The sequence below is a fragment of the Podarcis raffonei genome, chromosome 5 (genome assembly GCF_027172205.1).
Source record: "Podarcis raffonei isolate rPodRaf1 chromosome 5, rPodRaf1.pri, whole genome shotgun sequence".
In the NCBI taxonomy this organism is placed as follows: domain Eukaryota; kingdom Metazoa; phylum Chordata; class Lepidosauria; order Squamata; family Lacertidae; genus Podarcis; species Podarcis raffonei.
The window spans coordinates 96,412,378-96,438,755 of NC_070606.1; the positions used below are offsets into that span (position 1 = coordinate 96,412,378).

Here is a 26,378-nt window from a genome sequence, read left to right on the forward strand (position 1 = left end):
GCTCTTCATCAATGGCCACAACAGAAACATCTGTTTGATGGAAAGAGTGAGAATGCAAACTTGACCAAAGAGATTGAGATCAAATCAGCAACACACTGGGAGACTGTCACAGTATGAATCCGCAGACTGGTAAAATATGTATTGGAGTATATTATTTCTGGAGGCTTGCCTAGTACTGTTGTATTTTCTGCACCAGGGGAAGGCTCACTGCCCAGGCGTTTAGTATGTTTTACCTTTACTGATAGTTTTATCTGGCTTTTATGAGAAGTGTCAGGGTGCCCATCCCAAACAGTGCGACAGAGGCTGTTATGTGCAGTTAGGAAGAAAGCAGTTAGGAAGACACCTGCTGGACTTCTGACTCCTAGAAACAGTGCTGTGCAAAACAGGGCAGAACCACAAGAACAAGCAAGGTTAACAACTGTGCAAAGCACTAATCAGCATTAATAATAATAATAATAAAAACTGGAGAAGCCAGTCATCATAGCAAGATAACAAGATGCCAACATGCCATTCATGTCCCTGTGTGAGTGAGTGAGGAATGTAGTGGGAAGGGCTTTAAAAAAACCATTAAAAAGGTGACTGCCATTCACTTTAACCCAAGCACACAGCAGTTACAAGACACCGCACAACCTGTAGCAAAAGGTAAATTGTCTGGAACAGTGAGAAGGCAGTTAAACACAGTACTTCAGCTCACAACGAAATGCATGTAGCTGAACAAACAGGACCTTAGAACAAACAGGAGGTGGAAAACTCTTAACAGAAGATCGGCAGCCGATCCATCACTCAGGGATCCAATACAAAATGGTTCACTCTTGCCCACAGTCTGGCATGCATGCTTCCAACTGTAGGTGTTCTTTGGGGTCAGTAGTCAAAACAAAAAATTTTTTTCCTTCCAGTAGCACCTTAAAGACCAACTAAGTTAGTTCTTGGTATGAGCTTTCGTGTGCATGCACACTTCTTCACTTTGGGGTCAGTAGTTTGTTTTTTATTCTCTCCATCAAGGGGGCTTCCTTGCCATCTCTGCACTCATCCATCACATCAGTGTCACACCCTTCCCTCATGGAACTCGGGATTCTATATGTTAGAGGTGGCTGACCTGTGGCCCTCCAGATGTTGTTGGACTACAATTCCCATCTTCCCTGACTGCCGGCCATGCTGTCTGGGGCAGATGGGAGTTGGAGTCCAACAAGACCCGGAGCACCACAGGCAAACCACCCCTGCTCTAGCCTCTCCCCACCATCACATTCCACTTCTTGTGACAGGAGCAAATAATACTTGCAAAGACTAGGAATCTTCATTTGTAAAACAGGAATATTGTTGACTCGCAGGATTAATGCAACTATAAAAGAGGGAAGGGGAAACAGCTGCCCACCCCTGAGCCTTTGGAGAAATTCAATGCATTTACAGAGTTGCAGCTTCCCCCCTCCCAAACTGCCCGCTGTCTTTATGCTAATCTCAAGTAGACACATCAGTAAACTCTTCTCCAAATTAGCAGTTCTTCATTCCTCTTGCTTGAGAAGCCTAGGGCTGAGCACAACAACATTCCAGGCCTGGTGTTCCTATTGTCTTGCAGAGAAAGAGATTTTCTTCTGAATAGAAGTGGGGCCCAGGCCCAGGCAGAATGGGCCACATTACATAACTGCCCATTATTACACACACAGTGGCTTTTATTAAGTTGACATCTTGTAAAATTTGCATTGCTTTGCAAGCAACCCAGTTCTCAAGAGGATGAGAGTGTAGGATGAATTTCCTCCACAGCTGTTTTAGCTGCTTTGGGGCCCAAGTGAGTCAAGGTTTACTGCCCATTCCTGAGCATTCCGCATTTGTTCTTTCAGCCCTTGCTGGGATCTAAAAGACATCCCATTTGTGACCTGCAAGATTAAACCCTGCCCTTCTCTCTCTGTGGAACCATTTATGAAACCAAGGCAACTGCTCCTAACACAAACCACTCTCCAAAATTCACTACTGTCTGCCATTTATATAGGACCTTTTCCATTCGAACCTTAGAACCTTTGCTTAAATAACATTAGTGATACCTGAACAGCAAAACATATGGAAATTCACAAAAAAAAAACAACAACTTGATTTGCTTACTGATGTAACTCAATATTCCCACCGTTAAAAGAAAAACATCTGTAGCAAGAACAGCAAAGAGTCTTGTGGCACCTTAAAGGCTAACAAATGTATTACAGCGTGAGCTTTCGTGGACCCAAGCCCACTTTGTTAGGTGTAACAAGAACTTGTGAAAGAGAGTTGGCCTTGGAACTGGGGGAGCTGGGCTCCAAAGACAGATCTGTCACAGATTCCTGGCAAGGCCTTGAGCAAGTCACCTCCTCTCCACTTCAGCTCCTCATTCTGCAAATCTGGGAAGAATACAGGCTCACAGCAGTTTTCAAAAGTAAAAGGTAAAAAAGGCATGAAGTACTTCACAAATTACAGTACACATTTTTAATGAAGCTATTCAGATGTTGGCTCTGTTCCCACATGCTGACGAACTATGTCTGCTAAGTTAACCCCACTGTTTTCTAGAGCCTTCACAGTTTAGAGACACAATTCTTTGTCATGCCTGTTCCAGCAGCTGTTGATACAATGATAATGGTTTCTATAATGGTTTCCTATGGAAGTCTTTCAAGTAAAGTAACAAAATTAATGGAAATGATATCCAACATTCAACTGTTTTATTTATTAAATGATATATTTGTTATATTTCTCCAGTACTGTTTAAATTTTAGAACATGCTCACGCAAAGTGGAAATCTTCATTATGTAGAAATGTACACTGGCAAAGGATTTGGGAGCTGTGTAATCCACTTTCGGCTGCAATCCTAGGCCATTTAACTAGGAAGCCCCACTGAACTCAACAGGACTTAATTCCAAGTACGCTTATATAGGAATGCACTTCTAAAGTTATTTTGAGGAATCTTTTGTTCCATTACTATATATTCACAGGGCCCTTAGATGCAAAATGTATGATGATCTCCGCCAACAGTTTCTAGACCATCTATGTATTCCAACATGGAAACCAAAGTCTGAGGTCATGCACTTCTTATTACAAGGGAGAGACCAGGAGCTCACCAAGACAGTAGCTAAGTTCCTCTATCTGATTTTTTGTCGCCAAAGTATGCTACAGGATCCTTGCTGGAAACCCAGAGATGAGGTAGATTGCTCGCCTCTTCTGCCCTTTGGTGGGTGACTGTGCCGTTGGGGTGGCAACAAGATCGCACTGGCCTATCTATCCTGAATGTATTCTGAATGTTCTTATGTGATGCCAGTAAAGGTTACTTGACTTGACTATATAGATATAAATGTCCTTATTTATCTCCTAGTTCTGTTTTTGTTTACTCTTAAACATCCTATCTCCTTTTTGCATATTAAAGAAAACTGGCCCTGTCCATATATCCTGTTAGCCAAGGGTAGAAACTTGTAGCCTGCCAGGTGTTGTTGAACTTCAACTCCCATCAGTCCCAGCCAGTATGACCTATGGTCAGGGATGATGGGAGCCGTAATCCAATAATCTCTGGAGGTCCAGAGGTGTCCCACGCCTGCATTAACCCATAGCTTAAAGCAAGCTATGAATTAATGTGATTGAGCAGTGTGTCCATGAACACTGCTCAAGATTTCCCCACAAAGCACTTCCCCAACTCCCGCTTTTGCCATGCTGCAGATGACAAAAGCCAGAGTCTCCGCTGTGTTTTGTCCAACTCAGGCCCATGGCTGGCTTCTCTAGCACTAAGCCAAGAGTAAACCCCGGTTCCTGATTGCGGTTTGTTTTGAGGAGCCCAGGTTCAGATAACGTGACAAGCCAGAGTCCAGCTTTCTTGTCTCTGGCATGGCAACAGCAGGAACAGGAAAGGAGCACCCTAGGAACTTTTGAACAGCATGGACGCATTTAACCATAGTATGTTTAAACTTTAGTGTAACATGCAAACCAGGCCACTGAGTAATATTTTGCTAGAAGCCCTTTTTTCCTCTTTTACTCACAACGTATCCTTGCAAAGGTAGTACTTAAATGCAGATCTAAGGCCTGGCTTAACATGCTATCCACACTGTTTCTCTAAAAAAAAAAAGCAGACGTTTTGCAAACGTGCAATACACAAACTGAGCTGATGTACACATACTCTTGCCGAAAACCAGTGTTCTTAACTCCCATTATTCTAGGTGCATTTTGCGACAGGAAATTTCATTAATGCGAGCAGTTCCTGAGCTCTGGGTGCAGTACGGCGCCTAAGATTTCAGATTAATACTGCCACTGCTGGAAAGAAATAAAGACCTTTTTCTGCATCCCCAGTTCCAGCCACTCTTAAGACTGGAGAAGGAGCCCTCATAAGAATATTAGGGAGGGAAGGCAGGGGAAGTATGGGTTGTTGTTTTTCAGTCTTCAGATGAAAACTAGATTCAGGTAGGTAGCCGTGTTGGTCTGACGCAGTAGAAATATATAAAAATAATTTAATAAATAGTCCAGTAGCACCTTAGAGACCAACTAAGTTTGTTCTTGGTATGAGCTTTCGTGTGCATGCACACTTCTTCAGATACCTTATCTGAAGATGTGTGCATGCACACAAAAGCTCATACCAAGATGAAAACTAGACCATGTGAAAAATGAGCATAAGATTGTAGCTGCAGTTCATTCATTTGCAGCTTTGCATTCTTCTTATAAAAACCGCCTAGACACTCTGTTGTGGCACCCATAACCTAGGTTTAATGCTCCATTTAGTTCCTAGCTTCCACATCTTAGTTTCTAACATTGCCCAACCATTGCTTGTGAGAGATGACCTTCCCATCCAATGTCTCCTCCCTACCACCTTCAACCCCCTGGGGGAAAAATCAAGTGGGGTTGCAGGCAGAATCTATTTTGCCAGTGATGTCCATGTGACTGGTGGACAGGCACTGTGGAGTTCACCCTATTTATTTAAAGAGTTTCTTCTGCATAAATAATTTGAATATTTGTCACCAAATAAAGTATTTTATCATTGTGTCACATTTTTTATCCCACCAATCCTGAGAACTTAGAGGGGGGGTGCGGGGTATTCTTGTTTTATCCTCACAAAAACCCTATAAAGCAGCTTAAACTGAGATATTGATAGTGGCCAAGCAAAGCTTCATACGCAAGTCTCCATGGTCACGTTCTGATCCACTAGTCACTATCCTACTATAGTGCTGGATATGAATAGCCTGACTTTTCCCATATGTTTCATTTACCACTATACAATTTCAGCCCATATGGCAAGATTGCAACAGACCTGCACCAATTATTTTCCAGTGTAAGATTTCAAAGATCCTAATGTGCTGGTTTATAAACATTATACAGTGGTGCCTCGCAAGATGAAATTAATTCGTTCCGCGAGGCTCTTCGTACAGCGGTTTTTCGGTTTTTTCGTCTTGCAAAGCAAGCCCATTGACAGCTTAGCGGATTAGCGCTATTAGTGGTTTAGAGGCTTTTAGCAATCAGCTGTTAAGTGGCTTATCAGCGGATCAGTTGATAAGCGGCTTAGCGGCTTAGGAAAAGGGGGGGGGGAGGTAAAAAACCCCCGAAGGAACTCGCAAGACTTTTTCGTCTTGCAAAGCAAGCCCATAGGGAAATTCGTTTTGCAAAGCGCCTCCAAAACGGAAAACCCTTTCGTCTAGCGGGTTTTCCGTCTTGCGAGGCGTTCGTCTTGCGGGGCCCCACTGTATCCACAGCATTTCCTCCACCAAGGAAAGGGCAGGCCCTCTCTGCCTGGGAGGCAACAGCTGTTTAGCAACACACAGCAGACTCAGCTAAAATATTAGGGCTTAGGGACCAAGATACAGTATACTGAAATCAAGAATGACAAACACAGAGCCAGCAAATACGTGAGCCAAAAAAACTCAACATCCCTGGAACTTTTCATATGCCAGGAAAACCAGCAAATCATGGCCTGTGCTTTATATGGGGGGGAAATGCCTCCTATTGATTTACTCCCTACATTTTCCACAAGCTTTGTGCAGGCTTCTGAGCCAAACATGCATTGTTAGGTCAAAACCAGCCTTTGCAGTCATCTGCAAATTCAGGAGGACGGGGGTGGGAAGAGCTATGGGACTGTACTATATCAGAATGCAGTTGGGGAAAGTCAAAGAATCAAATGTGCCACACATTAAATGCTTACTACCCATGGAAAGAGATTCTACCTTAGCTTTCTTGCTGAAATGTTTTGTGTATGGGGGAGCATGCACACAAATACCAATTTCTACTGTGAATTGCTACAGTACCACAAAAGCTAGTCCATGTACTTGTGATGCACTTGTAGATCAGCTTTTATAACAAGAGCTCTGAGCAGGATACAACCCCGGGGTAGGTGGCTACAAGCAGAATGTCTTTGTAGGACTACAAAGCTCTAACAAAACTTGCTGTCCAGTTCTCACAAGCAAACACCAAAGGAACACTTCAATATTGTGAATGCTACGGGAGCCCTAGGAGCAGCAGGAAAGCAGGAAAGATTCACAGAGATAGGATGTTAAAGACAGCAAGGTGTGAAAAGTGTGTGTATGTATTTGCAAGAGACAGAAAGATCCTAGGAAGAAGGAAAGAGAGTGTCACAGAAATATAAGGAGGAGGAAAGGAGCAGCAGCCGTACATAGCCAATTCCTTAAAGAGGAATTTCTGTGTGTCTTAGGACATACAATCAGAGTCTGGAAAATTTCACGGCCTTCAGAGGATTGTGGGAGAGGCTCACAAACCAGAGCAGAACACAATCAGAGCAGAGGGCAGGGTTTTACAAGGAATAGGTTTTGGGAAGCTAAACCAGCCCAAAAGAAAACAACCTCTCCTGCATTTTACTCAAGAGACACCACCTTGTCCTGCAAAAGGAAGCATCAAAACAGGGAGGGGGAGCACAGTGACAGGAGAGAGACCAGGGTTAATTTCCCTTGGGGTGTCAGTGTCCCCAACACACCAAAGATTTGGATGTTGGGGAGCGCTGCAGGGTGAAAAAGCAGGACTCTACAGTAGCTGCTTCTTCTGGACAGTTTTAGATAGTAACTGTATACAAAAGGCCTTTCAGGGGTCTGCACTGCACAAGCTAAGAAGTGCACTGCAGAGGATGCTGGGGAAAGAAAGGGCAACTATTGAACCCATCCTCCTCCGTTCCCACAAACAACAGATCTCCTTCCTCAAGGAAGAATGACATTTATCAGGAGTGGGAACTTATGAAGTGCCTTGCTCTAATGCATTCGAGGGAAGAGAGCCTATAAGGGAGGTCTGGGGAATCAGGCAATGCTGGAACCCAGCTCCCAGGCTATGTTAGCTGGGTGTGATGGGGGGGGGGGGTTTCCAACAACATCTGGAGGGCCACAAGTCCTCCATCCCCAATGCAAAGAACCCCCAACATGAGAATTGTGTGTGAGAGGCAGCCAGAAAGAGACGCAGACCTCGATTCTGGCCCTGGTTGGCCATTGGAAGATCTTCCTAGCAGAGAAGAGCATTTAAGGTTCACTCCACATTTAACCTCTTTGGGGTGAACGGGGCTTTGCTCAGGTGGGTTTATGTCTCCCCAAGCCCTTTCTTTCCCCTTCCCTCGGCTCTTCTGCAAAGGCTTGAGAATCTAGCAGCTTGAGAAGGAAATGGGACAACCTCGGGAGGTTTTTAAGCAAAACACGGGTGGACATCTGCCATGGATGCTTGTGTTGAGATCCCTGCACTGCGGGGGGGGGGGGGTTGGAGGACCTGACCCTGGGGGGGTGGGGTCCCCTCCTATGAAAGGAGAAGCTCTTGCCTGCCTGTTGGGGGTCCCACTAGAGATGAGCCAGGGCAGGGGGCTGTGCTCGCCCCGCACTACTCGCGAGGAGCAGAGGGAGAGGAGGTCAGCAACACAGGACGGGCCAAGGGGGCCATTCACTGCGGCAGAATCCCGAGGGCTTCGGCCGCTGCAGACGTGTCCGTGGCGAGGCGTTGATTTTGAAAGGGGGGAGATAAAGGAAGGAGGGAAGGAGGGAGAGGAGGAGAGCGGGGCCTCCGTCTCACCCGAAATCATCGTCCATAGACTTGAAGTAGAACTTGTAGTTGGGCCGGTTGAGCAGCGCCTTGAAGTCGCCCAGCGTCACCCGCTCGGCCGGGATGGGCAGCTTCACCAGGTACGGCGTCTCCTGGTCGTCCAGGTGGTAGATGATCTTGGTCTCCGCCGCCGCCATGGCCGCCGCCGCCGCCGCCGCTCCTCCTCGCCGGGACCTCTGGAGCAAAGCCAGGCGCGGCCTAGTAGTAGCCCAAGCCGAGCGTCCCGCCGGCCGCGGCGGCCTCTCCAGAAGCCGGAGGGGGGCGGCTTGGGCGGGCCACGCAGGCCTCGCGCTCTCCGGGCCGGGTCCCCTCGGCCGCCGCCTCACCGCGCAAACTCCCGCCTCCGCCTCAGCGCCTCCTGTGGCGGCGGCGGCTCCTCCCCTCCGCGGCCGCCGGGCCTCGCCAGCGCCGCCTCTCCAGCCCCGCCTCACGCGGACGCCGGCCTCGGCCCCGGCCCCACCGCAGCAGCCAGCGCCCCTCGCCTCGTCCTCGGGGCTGCCCTTCAGGGAATATCAGCAGAATGGAGCCTCCATGGCCAGGGGCAGCCGCGCCTCAGGGAGAAGCTTCTTCGCAGGGGGAGGGTCGCCAAGGGGAAGGCCGGGTATTGGTGGGGGGGTGGGGTTTCTTCATTTATTTATTTTGCCCCGAGGGAGGTGGTACCCAGACCGCTTTAAGGACTCCTCAGCGCGCCACATAGAAGTAGAAAACAGGTACTAAAATATTGCCATGATAGAAATTCATGACATCATGGGGGGGGGCAGCCAAAGATGTTGAGCTTTTTGGGGGAAATCATGGGTGTATATATGTGTATGTACACACACACCACCAAAAAACAGGTAATTTTCGGGGGCGGGGAACAGAACCTCAGTTGAGTACTTCCAATGCTTTTTAGTATTTTTTATGCGCATGGCATAAGAAGCTTGCGGAGAAGTTGAAAGACAGAAGCTTCTCTTCCATAAAACTGGAAGTCATGGACATCCAGCGAGGCTGAATATTGGAAGATTCAGGACAGAGTTAAACTATGGAACTCCCTCCCACAGGAGACAGGGACGGCCACCAGCTTGGGTGGCTTTAAGAGAGCAGCTGTTCCTCTTTATTGAATTTCTGCCCCACCTTTCATCCGAAGATCACGGGGCAGTTTGGAATACAAAAATACATGCCATAATAACAAATGGAAACAAGTCCGCCCCGCACAGTATTCTTTTGATCTCCTAGCAGGAAAAGGGAAGATATAAATTCAGTTTTGTGTAATAAACTGATCATTCATTCCTCTGGTATGTGCAAAGTGTATATGGGTTAAGGACAGAAACAAAATATCACAATTCATGGAGAGGGCTATCCTGCTCAGTTGATTATAGAGTGTGGTGCTGAAAACACCAAGGTTGCAGGTTCAGTCCCCATACGGGACAGCTGCATATTCCTGCATTGCAGGGGGTTGGAATAGATCAGGGTTTCCCAAACTTGCGTCTCCGGCTGATTTTGGACTACAACTCCCATCAGCCCTGGCTAGCAAGACCAGTCATCAGGGATGATGGGAACTGTAGTCCAAAAAAACAGCTGGAGACCCAAGTTTGGGAAACTCTGGAATACATGACCCTTGGGGTCCCTTCCAACTCTCTGATTCTATACTTCCGCGGATGGAGGCAGCAATGCTTCTTGCTAGAAACTACAGTAAGAGAGAAGGGCCTTGTGCTCACGTCTTGCTGAAGGGTTTCCCACAGGCATCTGGTCGGGCACTGTAAGAACAGGATGCTGGACTAGATGGGCCATGGCCTGATCTCTTTTTGTTCGTAAGATGTTTCAGGGCTAAACTTGCAGCGTGAGGGGAAGTATACAGCACCAGAAAACATTCCATAGGAAGCCCAGGCCAAGCCCCGTTAAAACAAAAACAAGCATATATGCATAAACGTATTACTATCTCTCTTTGGCTCAGAAGCAAAAATGTTCACTTAGGCTTGTTTTGTTGTTTTCAAAGACAGGTGCTCAGTATGCATTGTTGGGACTAGCCAGCAGGCCCTGCTTCCTTGGAGCTAGTGGTTTCCCATCTCTCTTGCAGGTACCATATGCACATGAGTGGAGGCAGAGCGTCTGTTGACTTTAAAATAAATTGTGGTTGCTCAAGTCGCTACAGACAATAAAGCTGCTGCTCCTTTAAGTAAGCATTAGATCACTGATAAGCTTTAAATTAATTGGTGATGCAGTGAATGAAGGGTGCTTAATGTTTTTCTGTTATAGCCATGTTGGTTCTGGAGCTTAAATACAGTCTGAGAACTGATAAAAAGGCAGTTTTAAAGCAACCACATTCCAATCGTTATTCTGCTGCAGCAGAAGCTACAAGGAATCCTAAGGCACCTTAGAAACTAGCGCATTTATTTTGGAGATAGCTCTTGTGGGGGACAGAGCATGACGTCAAGCTGCTGGGTCGGAATTTATATGGAGTCGGTCCTATTGGAGTTGGGCTGAATAGAGACTGGGAGTAGCTAGTTCTGAATGGACACCAGTGGTCCCTTCTCTCTTAGGTGTCCATGCACACTGTTGAGTCTTTGCCACTTCTTTTCCAGATGGTAGATTGCAACTATCCTGATTTGATTTTTTTCACCCTGACCTTGTTTATATTTACGCAATAATGGCAGAACAGGGCCAGCCCAAAACATTTTGGCACCTGAAGCAAACTGCAAAATGGTGCCTCCAACACCAGAGAAAAAGGGGTGAGTGAAAATCTACATCAAGAACAAGGAAGATCAGTATCTGCTGCCCCTGTGGATCCTGCCGCCTGAAGCAATCCCCTCACTTTGCCTTATGGGTGGGCCGGCCCTGTAGCAGATGCTACTTCCTAATAACATTTCCCCTCCTTTTGTGAGGTGGGAAGCTAAATCTTATGTCAGCTATTAGGTAGGTAATTATTCTGAAGTAGGTAGCACAATGTTCAATAAGATATACTCTAGTGATTGTACATGGTTGCCGCCTTAATCTTTCAAGTGGCAAAGGCCTCTTACCTAGGTGCCCCTCTGGAATGCCTGAGACCAATTCTCTCACATGAAGACTTGTCAGACTGCTTCTGCTTCTCCTTTCGTTTGCAGAAGGGCTTACACTTGTACCTGATCCTGTCAACAGCTAGGGGCTTGCTGATTGCCTAGTGATCGGATCTTAATGTGAACTGATTTCTATCTATACAGGAACTCCAAAATCCATTGTTGAGCAACCAAAATATGCAAATGCTTGAGCCACCCAAAACACTTAATCAGGAAAGATGTTACGCTGGTTTTTAGATTTCATTCCAAGGTGGAAGTTGCAGACTGAATAAGTTTGTGCTAGGTGTTACACATATAAGGTTACAAAGCAAGGATCAAGAAGCAATAGCTGCACCCTCTTTTTGAAAATGGGGCAATCTAAATGCTGACTGTATGGCTACAACAAACAGTTTTGAACTTCCCTCTTACCTGAGGAATTCTGGATAACTTGAAAGCTTGCAATAGTTTGTGACATTTTGGTTGGTCCCAGTAAGAGGTATCATCTAACTACGGATTTTGGAATTTTATTTTAATGGATCAAATGGCCACCTTCACTTTTTAATATATTTATTTTAATGGATCAAATTGCCACCAGGCAGTTTAAACAGATCACCTGGCAAAACAGATGCAGTGTACACTATGTAATGCTTGGTTTACCGTGGAAAAGCAGCATACAAAAAACCCCAAATGTTTTATTTTTATTGTTAATTTCCCCTTCTCAAGTGATGTGTGTTAAAGACATTTCTTTTTTCTAAGCTGTCTTGCATTTATTTATACAGAATTTATAGAGATTTAAAATAAAAAAACACAAAATAAATTAAAATGATGCAGCAAGAAAAGGCAAGTTCTGGAGCCTTTTTTAATTATGCAAATTAGGTACAGTTGCATAATTTCTTCTGAATTATTCATTCTGCTTCTATTAGTCATGGAAAGGGCCAAAAAGATATGCAAGTCTTAAGCCCCACCTCTTCCTTGAACAAATCTTACTTAGCAATCCCTGTGGCTAAGGTTTCTTCAGCCTTTGCATGAGCTTTCAAGCATATCTTCACACCCGCGAAGGCTAAACATTATTTTAAAGCAAAGATTTTCAGGAATGCAGAATTCAATGCCCAATGCCACTCTCACAATTCCTTCTCCGAACTTGTGTGGAATTACAGTTTGCACATAGCCTCAAGCACAGGGGTGGTTGTGTTTTGCACTGTGATTTGTTATTCCCATTGCTGCACTCAGGCTAGTTTCCCACCCTCTCAAGTGGAACCTTGCTAATCCAAACAGGCAGGATTCTACCCCCTAGTCCAAATTCCATTGTTGACCAAAGAGATTTATCAGCAACTAGCCCAAAACTGTCTTTCTGTTTGTACCTTGGCAACTGCATGAGCAGCATCAGAGAAGCAGGCACATCCTCTCCATTTCATATAAAGGGTTATGCTGATGCACATTTAAAGATTGTGATATATTCTACAGATTCGCATCCAACATTATTCATTTTTATACCAGCAAAATGCTTGATAGGCCCCAGCACATAATTATTTCAGGGAATCGTGTAACTGCTGAACACAAACCACATGCATATAGGCCAGGCCCAGGTTGGGGGGAAGCTGTTTCTTTTCCACTTATCAAGCAGGAATATATAAAGGGTTGTTCAGCTACAATTGAGAGTCTACCTTGAAATTAGGTTTTCAGGCTTGGCTACTCTTCAAAAGAAAGGTTCTTAAAAGTAACATCACTGGACATCGTCCAGAACACAGGCTTCCCAAACTTTGGGTCTCCAGCTGTTTTTGGACTACAGTTCCCATCATCCCTGACCACTGGTCCTGCTAGCTAGGGATGATGGGAGTTATAGTCGAAAAACACCTGGAGACCCAAGTTTGGGAAACCTTGGTCTGGACGGTGCAAATGTTTTTCAGATGGTTGCTTCTGATATATCATTTGTAACAGCTTCATTTTCATACTCTCAAGCCTGCTGCCTAAAACACACTATGGGAGTAAATCCCAGTGAGCCTAGTAGGAATTCCCTCCCTCCAAGCAGACATGCATAGGATGGCACTGCTGGATTCTTTTGTTCAACAAATCTAGAGAATGCTCCAATTCCAGTATGACTGAATGTTAGCAATCAATGCACACAATAAAAATTGGTACTTTCAGAGCACAGGATTTGAGCAGAACATAGATTTGTTACGTGGCACAAAGTATTCTCTGCCTCTAGTCAAAAAAAAACCCCATCAGATATGGAATTACAAGGTAAACCCATTTTAAAGCCACCTTTGAACTGTTAAAAGAGAAAACCTCAGGCATCCAGTGAGATTTTAAAATGTCTGCATTTTATACAGCTTGTAAACACTTGGGAGAGCTCACAGTAGGCTAGAGCGTGTGGAGTGTTATATCTGCATCCACAAACGGTTATAGTGTGCAGGGGGGGAGTTAAGAAAGGCTTCATATACAGAATTTATCGCTGCAGGAGGGGCAAAATTTTTACAAAGACTCAAATAGGAACTCTTTTCAATTTAATGCTCCATAAAACCAGACACATTTCCAAGAGCCAAGAGAGAAGATTAAAAAACAACAACAAATTCTTCCCTGACTTCAAAATTGCCAGACATTACCCTCCATTTCTCAAGGGACCAGGTTAATATTAAAAAGGAGAGGTAAATTTTACCCATAGCAAAAGTAAGAAAGATGTGTGCATCGCATGACACCAGGATTGAAAGAAACACGTTCTGCTACGATTTGCTATCTCAGGAAATAAGTAGTGAAATCACTGGATTACAGTTCATCAGGGAAGTGCAATCCTATCACTTGTGAACTGGGACAAAGGTGTTGTTTTTTAAATCACATGTGAATTGGATTACCAATGCTGGAGTGCCCATTTTCAACTGTGTGTGTGTGTGTGTGTGTGTGTGTGTGTGTGTGTGACTGGTTACCGTAAATACATTTTCACCACCACCTTCCCAATTCTGCCAACCTTGCTGTGGTTCAGGTCAGAAGCTCACCCAAGAGTCGTTCTCCATTGCTGATTGCGTTATAGCCACCCCATCAGTCATGTTACCCAAAATAGGACAGCTACTAGTATTTCTGATTTCTCAGAACAGCATGTATCTCTTAATTGAAAAAGTTACCAGTCCCATTAATCCACTTAAAATCCCTACTAAGTCACTCACTGGAATCCAGTCACAACAAGGATTTTGGAACTCCTGTTCAGCACACAAAACAAGGAATGGACCTTAAGTTCCCCATTCGACATGCCCTTTAATTGCTACATTTGCCACTACCTCTGTGGTTGTTCGTTCCCCTCCATGCAGGTATGGAGAGGCAGAACGGCTTCCGCTCACCTAGTCTGGCTTCCTAAGACATTTGCAAACTATGCGTTAGTGGCGGGCCTACCAAGGGTCCAGACATCATTTGTGCGGTTCGTAAATATAACAAGAACGTGAACCACACGGGTAGAACTCATTCCAGGTACACAGATTGCTGCAGGAGCTATGGCAACCACACCAATTGAGCAACATGTAAACAGGATTTAAGAGACTCTTCGTATGTGGAGTAATCTGTGAGCCTCAGACCAATGAAGCCTACCCAAGACTTTTGCTCAGATGCCGACATATTACAGAACAGAAAGCCCATTCTTTGCGGAAGGGATGTTTAATTACTCCCCAAATTAAATATTGGCAGACACAGAAAAAGCACATCGTCTTTCCCGACATTTACAAGAGGATGTGACGACAAGAAGAGCCCAACACCACCGCCAATGTTCAAGAGCTTCCATCCCAGCAGGCAATGCTCCCCCAGAGGCTTCTGGCAGTCCACATGTGCCGGCATGGCACAGCAGCACCAATGGTTACAGCCACCTCCAGACTGGCAAAGCTCGGCTTCCCTTCCTCTAGATATGCAGCCCTTTCCCAGAAGGAACAAGGTCAACAAGTCAGACTGACTGATAGACGCAGGCAACTGCCTGCTGTGCCTCATGTTCCCTTTTAGCAGAAGGATGGATGCTGACCTGCAACTCAAGAGAAGGTGGCTGCTTGAGGACTCTGTGAATTATGAAAATGGTGCCAGGGCAGGGAGAACGTGCTGCCACACACTCCTATGCCAAACCCAGAACCACAGGCCTTCTGATGTCAGCATTTAAGAGGAAATGTGTTTCTTATATAAAACAGGGCTAGCCAATGCAGTCCTCTCCAGATGCTGCTTTGACTACAACTCCCATCATCCTTGATCACTGGTCACGGTGGCTGGGGCTGATGGGAGTTCTAGTCCCACAACATCTAGAAGGAACCATCTTGGTTATGCCCTATATAAAGCATGGCTGGAAAATCTCTAGAATTATGTGGAGCATGTGTGATTGACCTAACTTGCATCTATGCCGTGTGAGTGTCCCCAAGAGCCAAAACAGAACTCCCAAAGGGTTCTGAAGCAACCTGTCAAATGCTGCAGAGGACAGACTCCAGCAGCGTCTTGGTAAGATACCAAGAACATCTGTTCTGCTGCAGCTGGGTGTGGATCTGTTGTTCCAGATCCAAAGGGTTAAGATTGGTCAGTAAGCAGGCTTGACGCAGACAAAAGGCTGCCACCATCAGGGGCGTAAAAACAACACTTGCTTGCTACAGATTTTTCATTTATGAATGAACTCCTGGTGAGGTAGGTGAACATTTCCCCGTTTTGTATGAACAAAAGTTGAAACAGAAAAGGCTCTGTGATTCTGGCAAAGGCTGCATTGCCAAGTGGACCTCCAAGCTAAAACGGAAGCTAAGCCACCTCTCTTCTGAATCTCTCCGGATCCTGGAACAGCTCCACCTCCATCTGCAGCAGAGGCTTCGGGTATCAGCCCTGACTTTGGGCTGCTGAACTCTCTGCCTGCCTCATGTTGCTTTACCAGCTGTTCCCTTCAAGGAAACTGGGGGGGACACCCACTGCACGTGCAGCACTACAGGAAAGTCAGGGGCTCCTGGGGCATCTGGTCTTACGGGACTGTCTTCTATGCAAATTTGAAGTGGCTCAAAGCCCCCAAGGGTTAAGGTTGACATGGAAATCGGTCTGGATCTGCCTCTGTCACCACCTCCAGCAGCAGCAAAGCCCCCGTCCCAGTGGACAGCTTCCTTATACAGCACCATAGATGTTTGTGTGCATACACATACATGTTTGTGTGTTTGTATACACACATACAAACACGCACCCTCACACATACATGTCTCAGAAAAATCTTTTAACATTACACATGTCTCTGGCTTTTCCTTCTGACTGCTCTCTCACTGTCCTGCGTACGGTGCCTTTTCAGGGGAAGATGCTAAGTACATAAACAGCAATGGGATTGTCAGTCAGCTTTGATTTTCAGGTCCCCCACGTACACGCCATGCACCGGGTCTCGCTCTTGCTCGCTTCGCCAGGCAAAGTCTGGCACTGCGGCCCTCTCCCTCTTGGAAGCAGGGAGAGGGGGCATCTCTGAGAGAGGCTGCCAGGTCAGTTCTGCTCCCCTTCGGATGACTCCTCTTCGGCCTCCTCTAGCCACTGGATAAACTTCTGAAGCTGAGGAAGCAAAGAAGAAGCTGTAATAGGACGTGACAAAATCGGCAAAGGCAACTCCCCAGTGGAACACCAACAGCTTCAGACATTTTCATGACCAACAACTGAGCTCACTTGTATAGGCTGATCCACACGTACACAGAAGTTTGCTCACTTCATCCTTGGTTTACCACACACTGCATGGGGCTTACAGGTACAGAATGAGCGGGCAGAATGGCCTGTACCATTTCAGGCTCCAGCAGGGGTGTGTTGGCACATTATTGAATGTTACCCTGCTTAAATAGGCTGGAGCTCAGCAGTAGAGCACCTGTAATGTACGCAGAAGGTCCGTGGTTCATTCCCCCATCCCCAGGTAGGGTTGGCAGTTCCCTCTGCCTGAAACCCTGGAGAGAGACTGCCAAAAGGTGCCATGTGTGCACTTGCTGGTCTCAACAGAAAGTGTCAACACAACTGCCAATAAAGGCTTCCTCTCACCCTGGAGACTCACCCGCTGGTTTTTACGAAGCTGCCTGCCTTTATCCGATGTGTCCCGTTGAGAAAACCAGGAGAGAATCATCTCTTCTGCCAAGATTTCCAGCTGGTAGAAAGTCATCAACACCTGCAACAAGAGCCCTGGGCACTTAAGATGAAGTGGGCAGTTTATTCTGGATCAGGTGCTCACTTGGGGGCCAAAAGGGCACAACAAACGAATGTCAGAAGCTTGGTTGGTTGGTAGGAGAGGCCCTGGGATGCAAGATGAGGAGGCTGAGGACAGGGAACTGTGCAGAGCAGGCAAGGCCCACACAACCCTCTTTCAGTTCCTGAGGCTTCATAGAAATGCCAGCACTTTTAAATAAAAAACCTTCTCCTCCTGAGGCTTGCATGGAAAACAGCTGGTGACAAAAGACAAACCTGTACAATGCAGCCCCACCACACTGCCAAACCCAAGTTATGTCTGCCTGGCATCTTTATTATATATCTTTAGGCACCAGGCAAAAATGTTCCTTCATCACAGAATAAAATACAAGATAGTTAAAACAAAGACACCAAAACTATTAACACCCACCCCCCACCGCCTTCCCACAAACACATTTAAAACGCTGTGGAATATTAATCAGCTGAAGGCCTGGTTGAAGAGGAACGTTTGGCAAAGAGGCACACACGCCCTCCAAGGTCCCTGGCAGTCTGAGCAGCGCAGGTGATGCAGGAGACTTGTATGCCTCCACCAGCTCAGGGAAGAAGAAAAACTTCTGCGATTCAGGAGCCGGAGCAAAATCTCAAAGGTCTCCATTTTCACTTAACACCCCTCCTTCAAACTCAACATTGCTACAGAGGAAAAGTCTGAAAAGGTGGCATCTTAGCCAAAAACAGAAGACTTTGTGTGGACCCCTGTGGTTTGAGTAGCTTAGGCTTCTGAGCCTTTACAAAACTTGCTTTCTAAACTGGGATCTGATCTGATCTGATCTGAGGGTTAGCATCTTCTTGCAGGCATTTGGTGTTTGTGCATCTTGGACATTTGCCTTTAACAAGGGGCACACAGCAGTGTGTTCTGCGCCAACCGTGTTGGCTGCACAAACAAGTCCCTTTCAACGATCGGAAAGCAGCTTCTTAATCAACTCCTGCTGACAGGCACATGAACCCTTCCCTTCCTGATAAGGGACAACTCTAAGTGCTGGTGCAGAAAACAAGGCATAATTCAAGCAGACACGTTGGAAAGAACAAGCTCTTTCTCCCTCTCACACACCCACCCTTCCCATTCGCATAAAAACTCACTTTGGCCATGGACATGCATAGGTTTTCGTGCTCCAGGAAAAACTCCTCGATGGCGTGCAAGGCATCCAAGTGATCTGATGCCCGCTTTATGTAGTTCTTGAAGACTGGAGCCCAGTTCTTCAGCAACTGTTAGAGGGGTAAAGTGGGCAGAAGACAAAGAGGTGACCACTTAGAGGTATCATATACAGACGTGCCATTACATCAGTCTTTCCCAAACTTGGGTCTCCAGCTGTTGTTGTTTTTTACTACAATTCCCATCATCCCTAGCTAGCAAGACAAGTTTTGAGAAACACTGCAGTACGTTATACAAATATTGGCAACAGAAAGAGTTGGCAACACAACGACAGGATGCTTTATTACCACCTGTAGCAACATCTGCATGTGATACTAATTAAAACTTGTGCAATTGGAGATGGTGCATTGTCCCTGCTTGGCAGTTCAGGATGGATGAGTGCCTTACAACGCAGCTCCATCACATACACTCCAGCATGGTGGGAATTTATTACAGCTTACAAATAAACAAGAATCGCTTGTACTTGAGGCTTAGCCCTTCTGTTGATTTTGCTCCACAACAACCGGTTACAGGTTGCAGATTTGGGCGAAGCCGAAATAAATTAAACTCCTTTCACATTATCCATTATAACTATGTGCATTGTCTGTGTACCATCAAAGGCCACCCAGAAGTTCTTGGACTACAACTCCCATCAGCCCCAGCCAGAATGGCCAATGGTCAAAGAATATGGGAGCTGGGGAGCCAAAAACTTGCTCTAAATGCAGTCAGCATTCCCACTAATACAGTGGTACCTCGGGTTAAGAACTTAATTCGTTCTGGAGGTCCGCTCTTAACCTGAAACTGTTCTTAACCTGAGGTTCCACTTTAGCTAATGGGGCCTCCCACTGCTGCCGTACTGCCACCGTGCGATTTCTGTTCTCATCCTGAAGCAAATTTCTTAACCCGAGGTACTATTTCTGGGTTAGCAGAGTCTGTAACCTGAAGCGTCTATAACCTGAAGCGTCTGTAACCCGAGATACCACTGTAGCTCACATTCTCACAAGGACCAGAGCTGCTTGCTTATTAACAGAGAGCTTGTAAAAAAAAGGAAATTTCCATTTGTTCTGAAAATTAGGTTGATTTTTTTTAAAGTATCTTGATAATGTAGCGGATTATTATTTATTCCATAAATTAAAATAAAGATGCAAGGGGCGGGGGCTGTATATAGTGTGTGTGTGTGTGTGTGTGTGTGTGTGTGTGTGTGTGTGTGGAGTTAATTTGGGGGGCAGCTTGCATGACATGGAAACGCAGAATTAATTTGCAAGCTTTGTTTACACTCAAGAGGACGTGAGTGACATCCTGGCAGAGCCCTCTGCATAACAGGAATGAACGGCAAGTTTTGCATGTCCCATGAAAAAGGCATTTTTTAAAAAAAGAATTTATTTACTCATGTTTCACCTTTTGTAAGCACCCAAGGCAACACGCAAGGAGTAAAACAAAACCAGTTAAATATGGAAAACATTTAGCCGAAAGAAAAAACCCCCTGCAATATTCATTATGAAAAGCACTGGATTGGATCCAGCAGGGTCTGTCTGCGGACGGAAGGCTCTCTAATCCAGCAGAGGCTTCTGTCCGTGGGACAGGGAAGAAGGTAGTTTCTGCCCAGTTTCCCCTCCCTCTTGCAGCCACCCACACACCTTCCCCAGATTAGCTCCAGAGGACTGGAGAAAAGGGAGGGTGGTGCAGGAGGAGAGCCTTCAATGGAAGGGACAGATTCCAACCCAAAGCAATTTATCAGCCTAGAACACTGGTCTTCACCTGGTGGGCTGCAGCACTGCCACCATGCAAACATATGGTGAAAGGTTAAGAAATGAGTCCCTGCTGCGTTAAAAGTGGGTTCTGGGTCTGGAAAGGGTAGAGGTTCCTGGTTTAGAGAAATCAACACGGGGTGGGGGAGAATGGAGAGGGGATTCTAATCAAAAGAACTCTTCCAGTTCTTTTGCCTGGCTGCAATATGCTCTTCAGTTGTGTTAATGCCTGGATGGAGAGAGATGCCTCTATAGAAAACACCAATTTTTGCATGGATGACCTATAGCCCACTACACAAAGAGCCACATCCGTTGCCCTACCTGCAATGTGCAGGTGGCCCCAGGAAGGTTGACCATGAACAAATATGGCCCTCAGGATGAAAAACAAACAAGCAAGCCCACTAAGAACACGGAACCATAGAATTGTAGAGTTGGAGGGGACCCCAGGGGTCATCTAGTCCAACCCCCTGCAATGCAGGAATCTCAGCTAAAACTTCCATGACAGGTGGCCTTGGTGGATCAGGCCAATGGCCCATCTAGTCCAGCATCCTGTTCTCACACACAGGCCAACCAGATGTCTGTGGAAAACCCATGAGCAGATGTATAACTTGCTGTTAAAATGGAATACACAGGATGAAATGGTCAAATCAGCTATGATTAAATGGGCGCAGGACATAGGTCATAACATTATGTTTGCTGACTGGGAGCAGTTGTGGACCACCGGTATGAAGTTTACGGCATGTAATGCCTTGAAGGAGAATATTATGAAAATGATTTACAGGTGGTACATGACCCCAGTTAAGCTTGCAAAAATTTATCACCTGCCTGACAACAAGTGCTGGAAATGTAAAGAAGCTGAGGGAACATTCTTTCATCTTTGGTGGACGTGCCCAAGGGTTAAGGCTTACTGGGAAATGATCTATAATGAACTGAAGAAGGTATTTAAATTTACCTTTCCTAAGAAACCAGAGGCCTTCCTTTTGGGCATAGTCGGCCAATTGGTGCCAAAGAAAGACAGAACATTTTTTATGTACGCAACAACAGCAGCAAGAATACTTCTCGCTAAATAGTGGAAGACACAAGATTTGCCCACCGTGGAAGAATGGCAGATGCAAGTGATTGACTATATGGAGATGGCAGAAATGACCGGCAGAATCCGAGACCTGGGAGAAGAGTTGATGGAAGAGGATTGGAAAAAGTTCAAGGACTATCTACAGAAATATTGTAAAATGTTTGAATGTTAAAATGATGTGGGATGTGAAGATAACATGGCATTTGGGATATGGTTAAAAGAGCTATGAAAAAAGAATATTAAAAAAGAGAAGGGGGGTATGACTTGAATAATATTATGTTAAAGTATATAAGGTGGAGTAAAGGACCAAGATAAGGGAAATTAGAGACATAATAAGTGGGAACATATAATTACAAATGAGGTTTGAAAGAGGGTTAGAATTTGCTGAATTTGATGGAATAAAGAGGAACACAAAAAAGGGAGATGTGAGGAGGTCAGGAAAGAGGGATATAGAACCTTGAAACTAAAAAGTGGATTTTTCTTTTTTCTTTTTTTTTACTAAGTGTGTATTTTCTGTTTTCTGTTTTGATTTATGTGATTGTTTGATTTATGTGATTTTATGATTTCTATGTTTTGTAAAATCCTAATAAACATTTATTTTTTTTAAAAAAAGGAAAACCCATGAGCAGGATGTGAGAACAGCAGCCCTCTCCCCTCCTGCGGTTTCCAGCAACTGGTACTCAGGAGCATTGCTGCCTTCAAAAATGTGGAGGCAGAGCGCAGCCATTATGGCTAGTAGCCACCGAAAGCCCCCTCCTCCATGAATTTGTCCAATCCTCTTTTTAAAAGGTTTCCCACTTCTGGCGTAGACAATTCTGAGCAAGAGTGCAGCAGGCAGTTTCCTGTGACACAACAGCAGGAGTGGAAGAAAGGAGCAATTAAGTTGGGCTCCAGTGGAGCCCCCCAGGTATCCTCTGGGGGAGGCTAGTTGTCGAATGCACCCCTCGCTTAAGAAGCCTTCCTGAAGCTCCGTTTGCGCTCGCCCGAGACAAGTCAGGGCACTGCAAGGATTATCAGCACAGACTGCCAGGAACAGGAGAAAGGATGAAAGACAGGAAGCCCTTTGCATTCCTGGCCAATCCTCTCCTGCACCATTTAATTAGCACTCTGGAAGCAGCAAGACAGCCCCACTAAGTATAGCACTTCGGCCAGAGCCTGTTAACAGCTTCTTACTATTTTATACTTACAGGAAAGAGGAGTTACGAAAGAAAACTATTAAAGCATTTAAGAGGCAGCGGCACCATGACAAAGGAAAGGGGAGGGGGAAGCAAGAACGAAAAGATGCAGCTACATTAGGGATTTTGACTTGTTGGATTTTCTTATGCATGCTTTGTTGGCTTTTAATATATGCTGCATGAATTGATCCTATTTATACCTTCGTATGCTGCCCTTTTGGTGAAGGGTGCATAAGAAGTATTTTTTAAAAAGAAAAGAAAAGATGGATAGATAATAAGCTTTCCAGACCACAGATGAGCAGGAAATTGCAAACACAGCGAGCACTTTCTCTGCAGATAATGCTTTAACAGTTCACAAAATCCAACACAGGAAACAATTGCCCAGGGAGAATCTAGCAGTATCTTATCGGAGGCAGCTGGTTCAGACTTGTGTCTCTGGAAGAGCAAATACTGCCCTTTCTCCAAACACAGAGGGGAGTTCCTGAAGAACTAAAGACAGACATGGCATCCAGCAAGAGAGCAGGGAAACTCACAGGGACTACCAGCATGCAGTAATGTTGAGGGTCCTTTTCCGCGTTTAGCTGCTGCAGTGGGAACTCCAGAACCACTTTGCTGAGCACCTCCATCACCTCTTTCAGGCCAATATTATAAGCATATCTGAATGGGGAAGAGAGAGATAGCAAGGCATTATGGGACATGGATGGGGAACTCATCAATCTCCCCTATTTGATCTGCTACCCACTATCAACATGCACAGCTTAAAGAAAATGCACAGTGCTTTCAACAACACTCTGTAATTACTAGTGTAGCATTGCAGGGTGGGTTGGCTCAAATGAGCAAGGAAGAATATTCAAAAACAATTAAGTAATTTGAAAGAGTTTCCTGCTGTGATCCTTTGTCTGACATTTTTAAAACAATGGTGGAAGTCTGACCATGTGGTTTTCATTTACAACTAAGTAGGGTGGGTTTTTTGTTCTTTGTTTGTTTACACTTTTTCATTCCAACCAGACCTGGCACCTCTGCATATTTTACATGCTTCCATTTTTTACTTACAAAGATAACATCTTTGAAATATTGCCATATAGGCTCTTTCTTACAGCCAGCACTCATGGTAGTTTTTGAAGTTAAAGCTGCACACTGGAAAAAATTATTTTTTCTTCTCCTCCCCTCCTCTCAGGGCTTCTCCTTTCTGCCTTTGCCTATCCCTGCCTTCCCCTCACAAAAACAAATTAGCAGGCAAAAATGAAATTCCCATGACTGGAGGGTGGAAGCAAGGTCAGAGAGCTACTGGAAAGACTTGAACAACTTACTTTCATCAGGAGAAAATGAAATGCCTTGTGTTTGGTAGGCAGACTATCAGCACTTCTCCCATAACTCACTTATCTTGGGTAGAGGCACTGATCTAGTTTAGAGATTCACTTTACGGCTATCATGCTTATATTAAGATTCTGTGTTAACATAGCTGTCACTTGAAAAAAAACAACATTCTATTCACTACTTTGTTTTTAACAATCTTGATCTGCTCTGTGCTACTGCATGCTCAGCCACAGTCCCCAGTGTCCAGACCCTGCCCTAAAAATTTAAGAGTGCCAGCAAAGCCTACGACCAGAACTTTACTGCCACAAAAATAATCTTATATAAATAGCATGCTGAGAAAAGTAACATGCCGATTTGACAAGAAGTTCACAGATTATGTTCTCAGTTGATTTATTACTACTACTACGCCTACTATTAGCAGTAAAGAAACTCATACAGTAACTCACACTACAAATGTTAATAATCATAGAATCACAGTTAGAAGGGTCCAACCCCCTGCAATGCAAGAATCTTTCACCCTTCGTAGGGCTTGAACCCACAACCCTAAGATTAAAGTCTCTTGCTCTACCCACTGAGCTATCGCAGAGGCATCTGGGAGTTTGGCCCTGCAGCTCAGCAGCATAGCCCATGCGCTTGTTCACAGAAGACCCCAGAGGAGAACATGAAGATGTGTCAGATTATTTGCTTCAGTGGTTCTCAAACAGTGGGCAGCTCTTGAACATCGATGTTAGAGGAGCCTGGACCAGGTCAATGATCCACCTGCTCCAGCATCCATCTCTGCATCCTTCCTGCAGTTCCCATCAGCTGGTGCTCAAAGGTATCCTGCCTCTGACCGTGGAGGCAGAGCATAGCCTTATCCTCCGTGGGCGTAAGGTTACAGAGTGGGGAAGGATCCTGTAGCAGAAAGACCTAGAGCAGGGGTGGATGTTGTTGGACTCCAAGCCTCACTAGCCCCAGGCAGCGTGGTCAATGGTCAGGGATGACTGGAAAGAGAGTCCAACAACATCTGGAGCACCAAAACCCAGCCTAGAGAAGTTTCCTAACTTAGAGGTTTAGCACTGCAACCACCCAAAATGTCTCTGCTATCGTGGAAGAGGTGGAGAGACAGGGAACATACAGACACGCCTGGTCAGAGCATCCTCTTCCTCCTCCTGCCCGCTTCTGTGACTGGCTTTAGAAGTAAGCCAGAGATGCAAGAGGAACAGAACAGGGAATTGACCTGAATTCTGCTTTATCTCCTGCTGTTCAAAAATCAAATTGACTCAAAATAGAGCTTTGTACATGTAACTGTGGGCCTCACACGTGCAATTGCGGCTCTGCATAATTGTCTTGTCTCTGGACTGACCACCCTCAACAACAACCTCCTGCAAGTTCAAAACATCTGGGGGGGGGGGAACATTGTCATACTTGAGAGAGTTGATCTCCAGAACGAGGTTGTCACAGGAGATGTTTTCCTCTTCGCCCCTCTGCAGGGTACCCAGCACCTCATTCTGGAAAACTGCAAGCCAAGGAAACAGCAGGTTGTTAGATCAGAAGCAACAAACACCAGCACTCCCTGGGAAAGAGCCAATAGCAGGATGCATCAGTTCCCAAATCTGTCCAGTGGCCAAACTTGGATTCTTTTTATTGCACAAGTGGTTTTCTACACAGTACACAACAGGGAAGAGGATGCACACAGAGCTAACTCCTTACCTTGAAAGCCAAATGGCTCTTACCTTTGATATCATCCAACAGAGGAGAAGCTGTCCGGCTGTCTGCTCCTTCAGACCCCAGACTCATATCACTTTCTGACTCGCTTTCTTCTTCTGCATTTAAAATGGGACCTATTGAAGATGGAAAGAGAAAGTGACCGGCTGCGGAAGTTCCCCCCACAATCAATTTGGCCAAGCACCCCTTCGTCATTTCTACGCCCCAGCCCAGAGGATGATATTCCACCTGCTGGGTGTTTATCATGGCCACTGGTCCCATCACCTCCTGGCAAATAGAAGGGGAAGAAATGGAGGCAGTGAGAGATTTTACTTTCTTGGGCTCCATGATCACTGCAGATGGTGACAGCAGCCACAAAATTAAAAGACGCCTGCTTCTTGGGAGAAGGGCAATGACAGGCCTAGATAGCATCTTGAGAAGTAGAGACGTCACCTTGACAACAAAGGTCCGTATAGTTAAAGCCATGGTTTTCCCAGTAGTGATGTATGGAAGTGAGAGCTGGACCATCAAGAAGGCTGATCGCCGAAGAATTGATGCTTTTGAATTGTGGTGCTGGAGAAGACTCTTGAGAGTCCCATGGACTGCAAGAAGATCAAATGCATCCATTCTGAAGGAAATCAGCCCTGAGTGGTCACTGGAAGGACAGATCGTGAAGCTGAGGCTCCAGTACTTTGGCCACCTCATGAGAAGAGAAGACTCCCTGGAGAAGACCCTGATGTTGGGAAAGATGGAGGGCACAAGGAGAAGGGGACGACAGAGGACGAGATGGTTGGATAGTGTTCTGGAAGCTACCAGCATGAGTTTGACCAAACTGCGGGAGGTAGTGGAGGACAGAGGTGCCTGGCGTGCTCTGGTCCATGGGGTCACGAAGAGTCGGACACGACTAAACAACAACAACAACATGATGCCACTCAAGAATGGCTTTTTAAAGGGCAGGGTTCGCCTAACCAACCCCTTGAGCACAAACCCTGAGCAAGGACCCCTCCCTCGCCTCCCTCCACACCCCTGAAATTGGCTCTG

At 45.6% G+C, this 26,378-nt stretch overlaps 2 protein-coding genes across 4 annotated transcripts in view; both read right to left on the minus strand.

The window, feature by feature from the left end:
• DVL3 (dishevelled segment polarity protein 3) overlaps window positions 1-8,422 on the minus strand; it is a 57,378-nt gene extending 48,956 nt beyond the window's left edge. For 2 of the 3 annotated variants that reach the window (XM_053390749.1, XM_053390750.1), the window contains exon 1: window positions 7,978-8,422. In XM_053390749.1, coding sequence (XP_053246724.1) covers window positions 7,978-8,144 — 167 coding nt within the window. In that variant the 5' untranslated portion in view covers window positions 8,145-8,422. The remainder of the gene's footprint in view (window positions 1-7,977) is intronic. The other variant, XM_053390748.1, reaches the window with a different exon arrangement.
• A 3,441-nt stretch (window positions 8,423-11,863) lies between these two features.
• EIF2B5 (eukaryotic translation initiation factor 2B subunit epsilon) overlaps window positions 11,864-26,378 on the minus strand; it is a 30,864-nt gene continuing 16,349 nt past the window's right edge. The window contains exons 11-16 of the mRNA XM_053390751.1: window positions 25,367-25,474; window positions 25,059-25,149; window positions 22,868-22,991; window positions 18,288-18,413; window positions 17,023-17,133; window positions 11,864-16,538 (exon numbers count right to left, since the gene is read on the minus strand). Coding sequence (XP_053246726.1) covers window positions 16,473-16,538; window positions 17,023-17,133; window positions 18,288-18,413; window positions 22,868-22,991; window positions 25,059-25,149; window positions 25,367-25,474 — 626 coding nt within the window. The 3' untranslated portion in view covers window positions 11,864-16,472. The remainder of the gene's footprint in view (window positions 16,539-17,022; window positions 17,134-18,287; window positions 18,414-22,867; window positions 22,992-25,058; window positions 25,150-25,366; window positions 25,475-26,378) is intronic.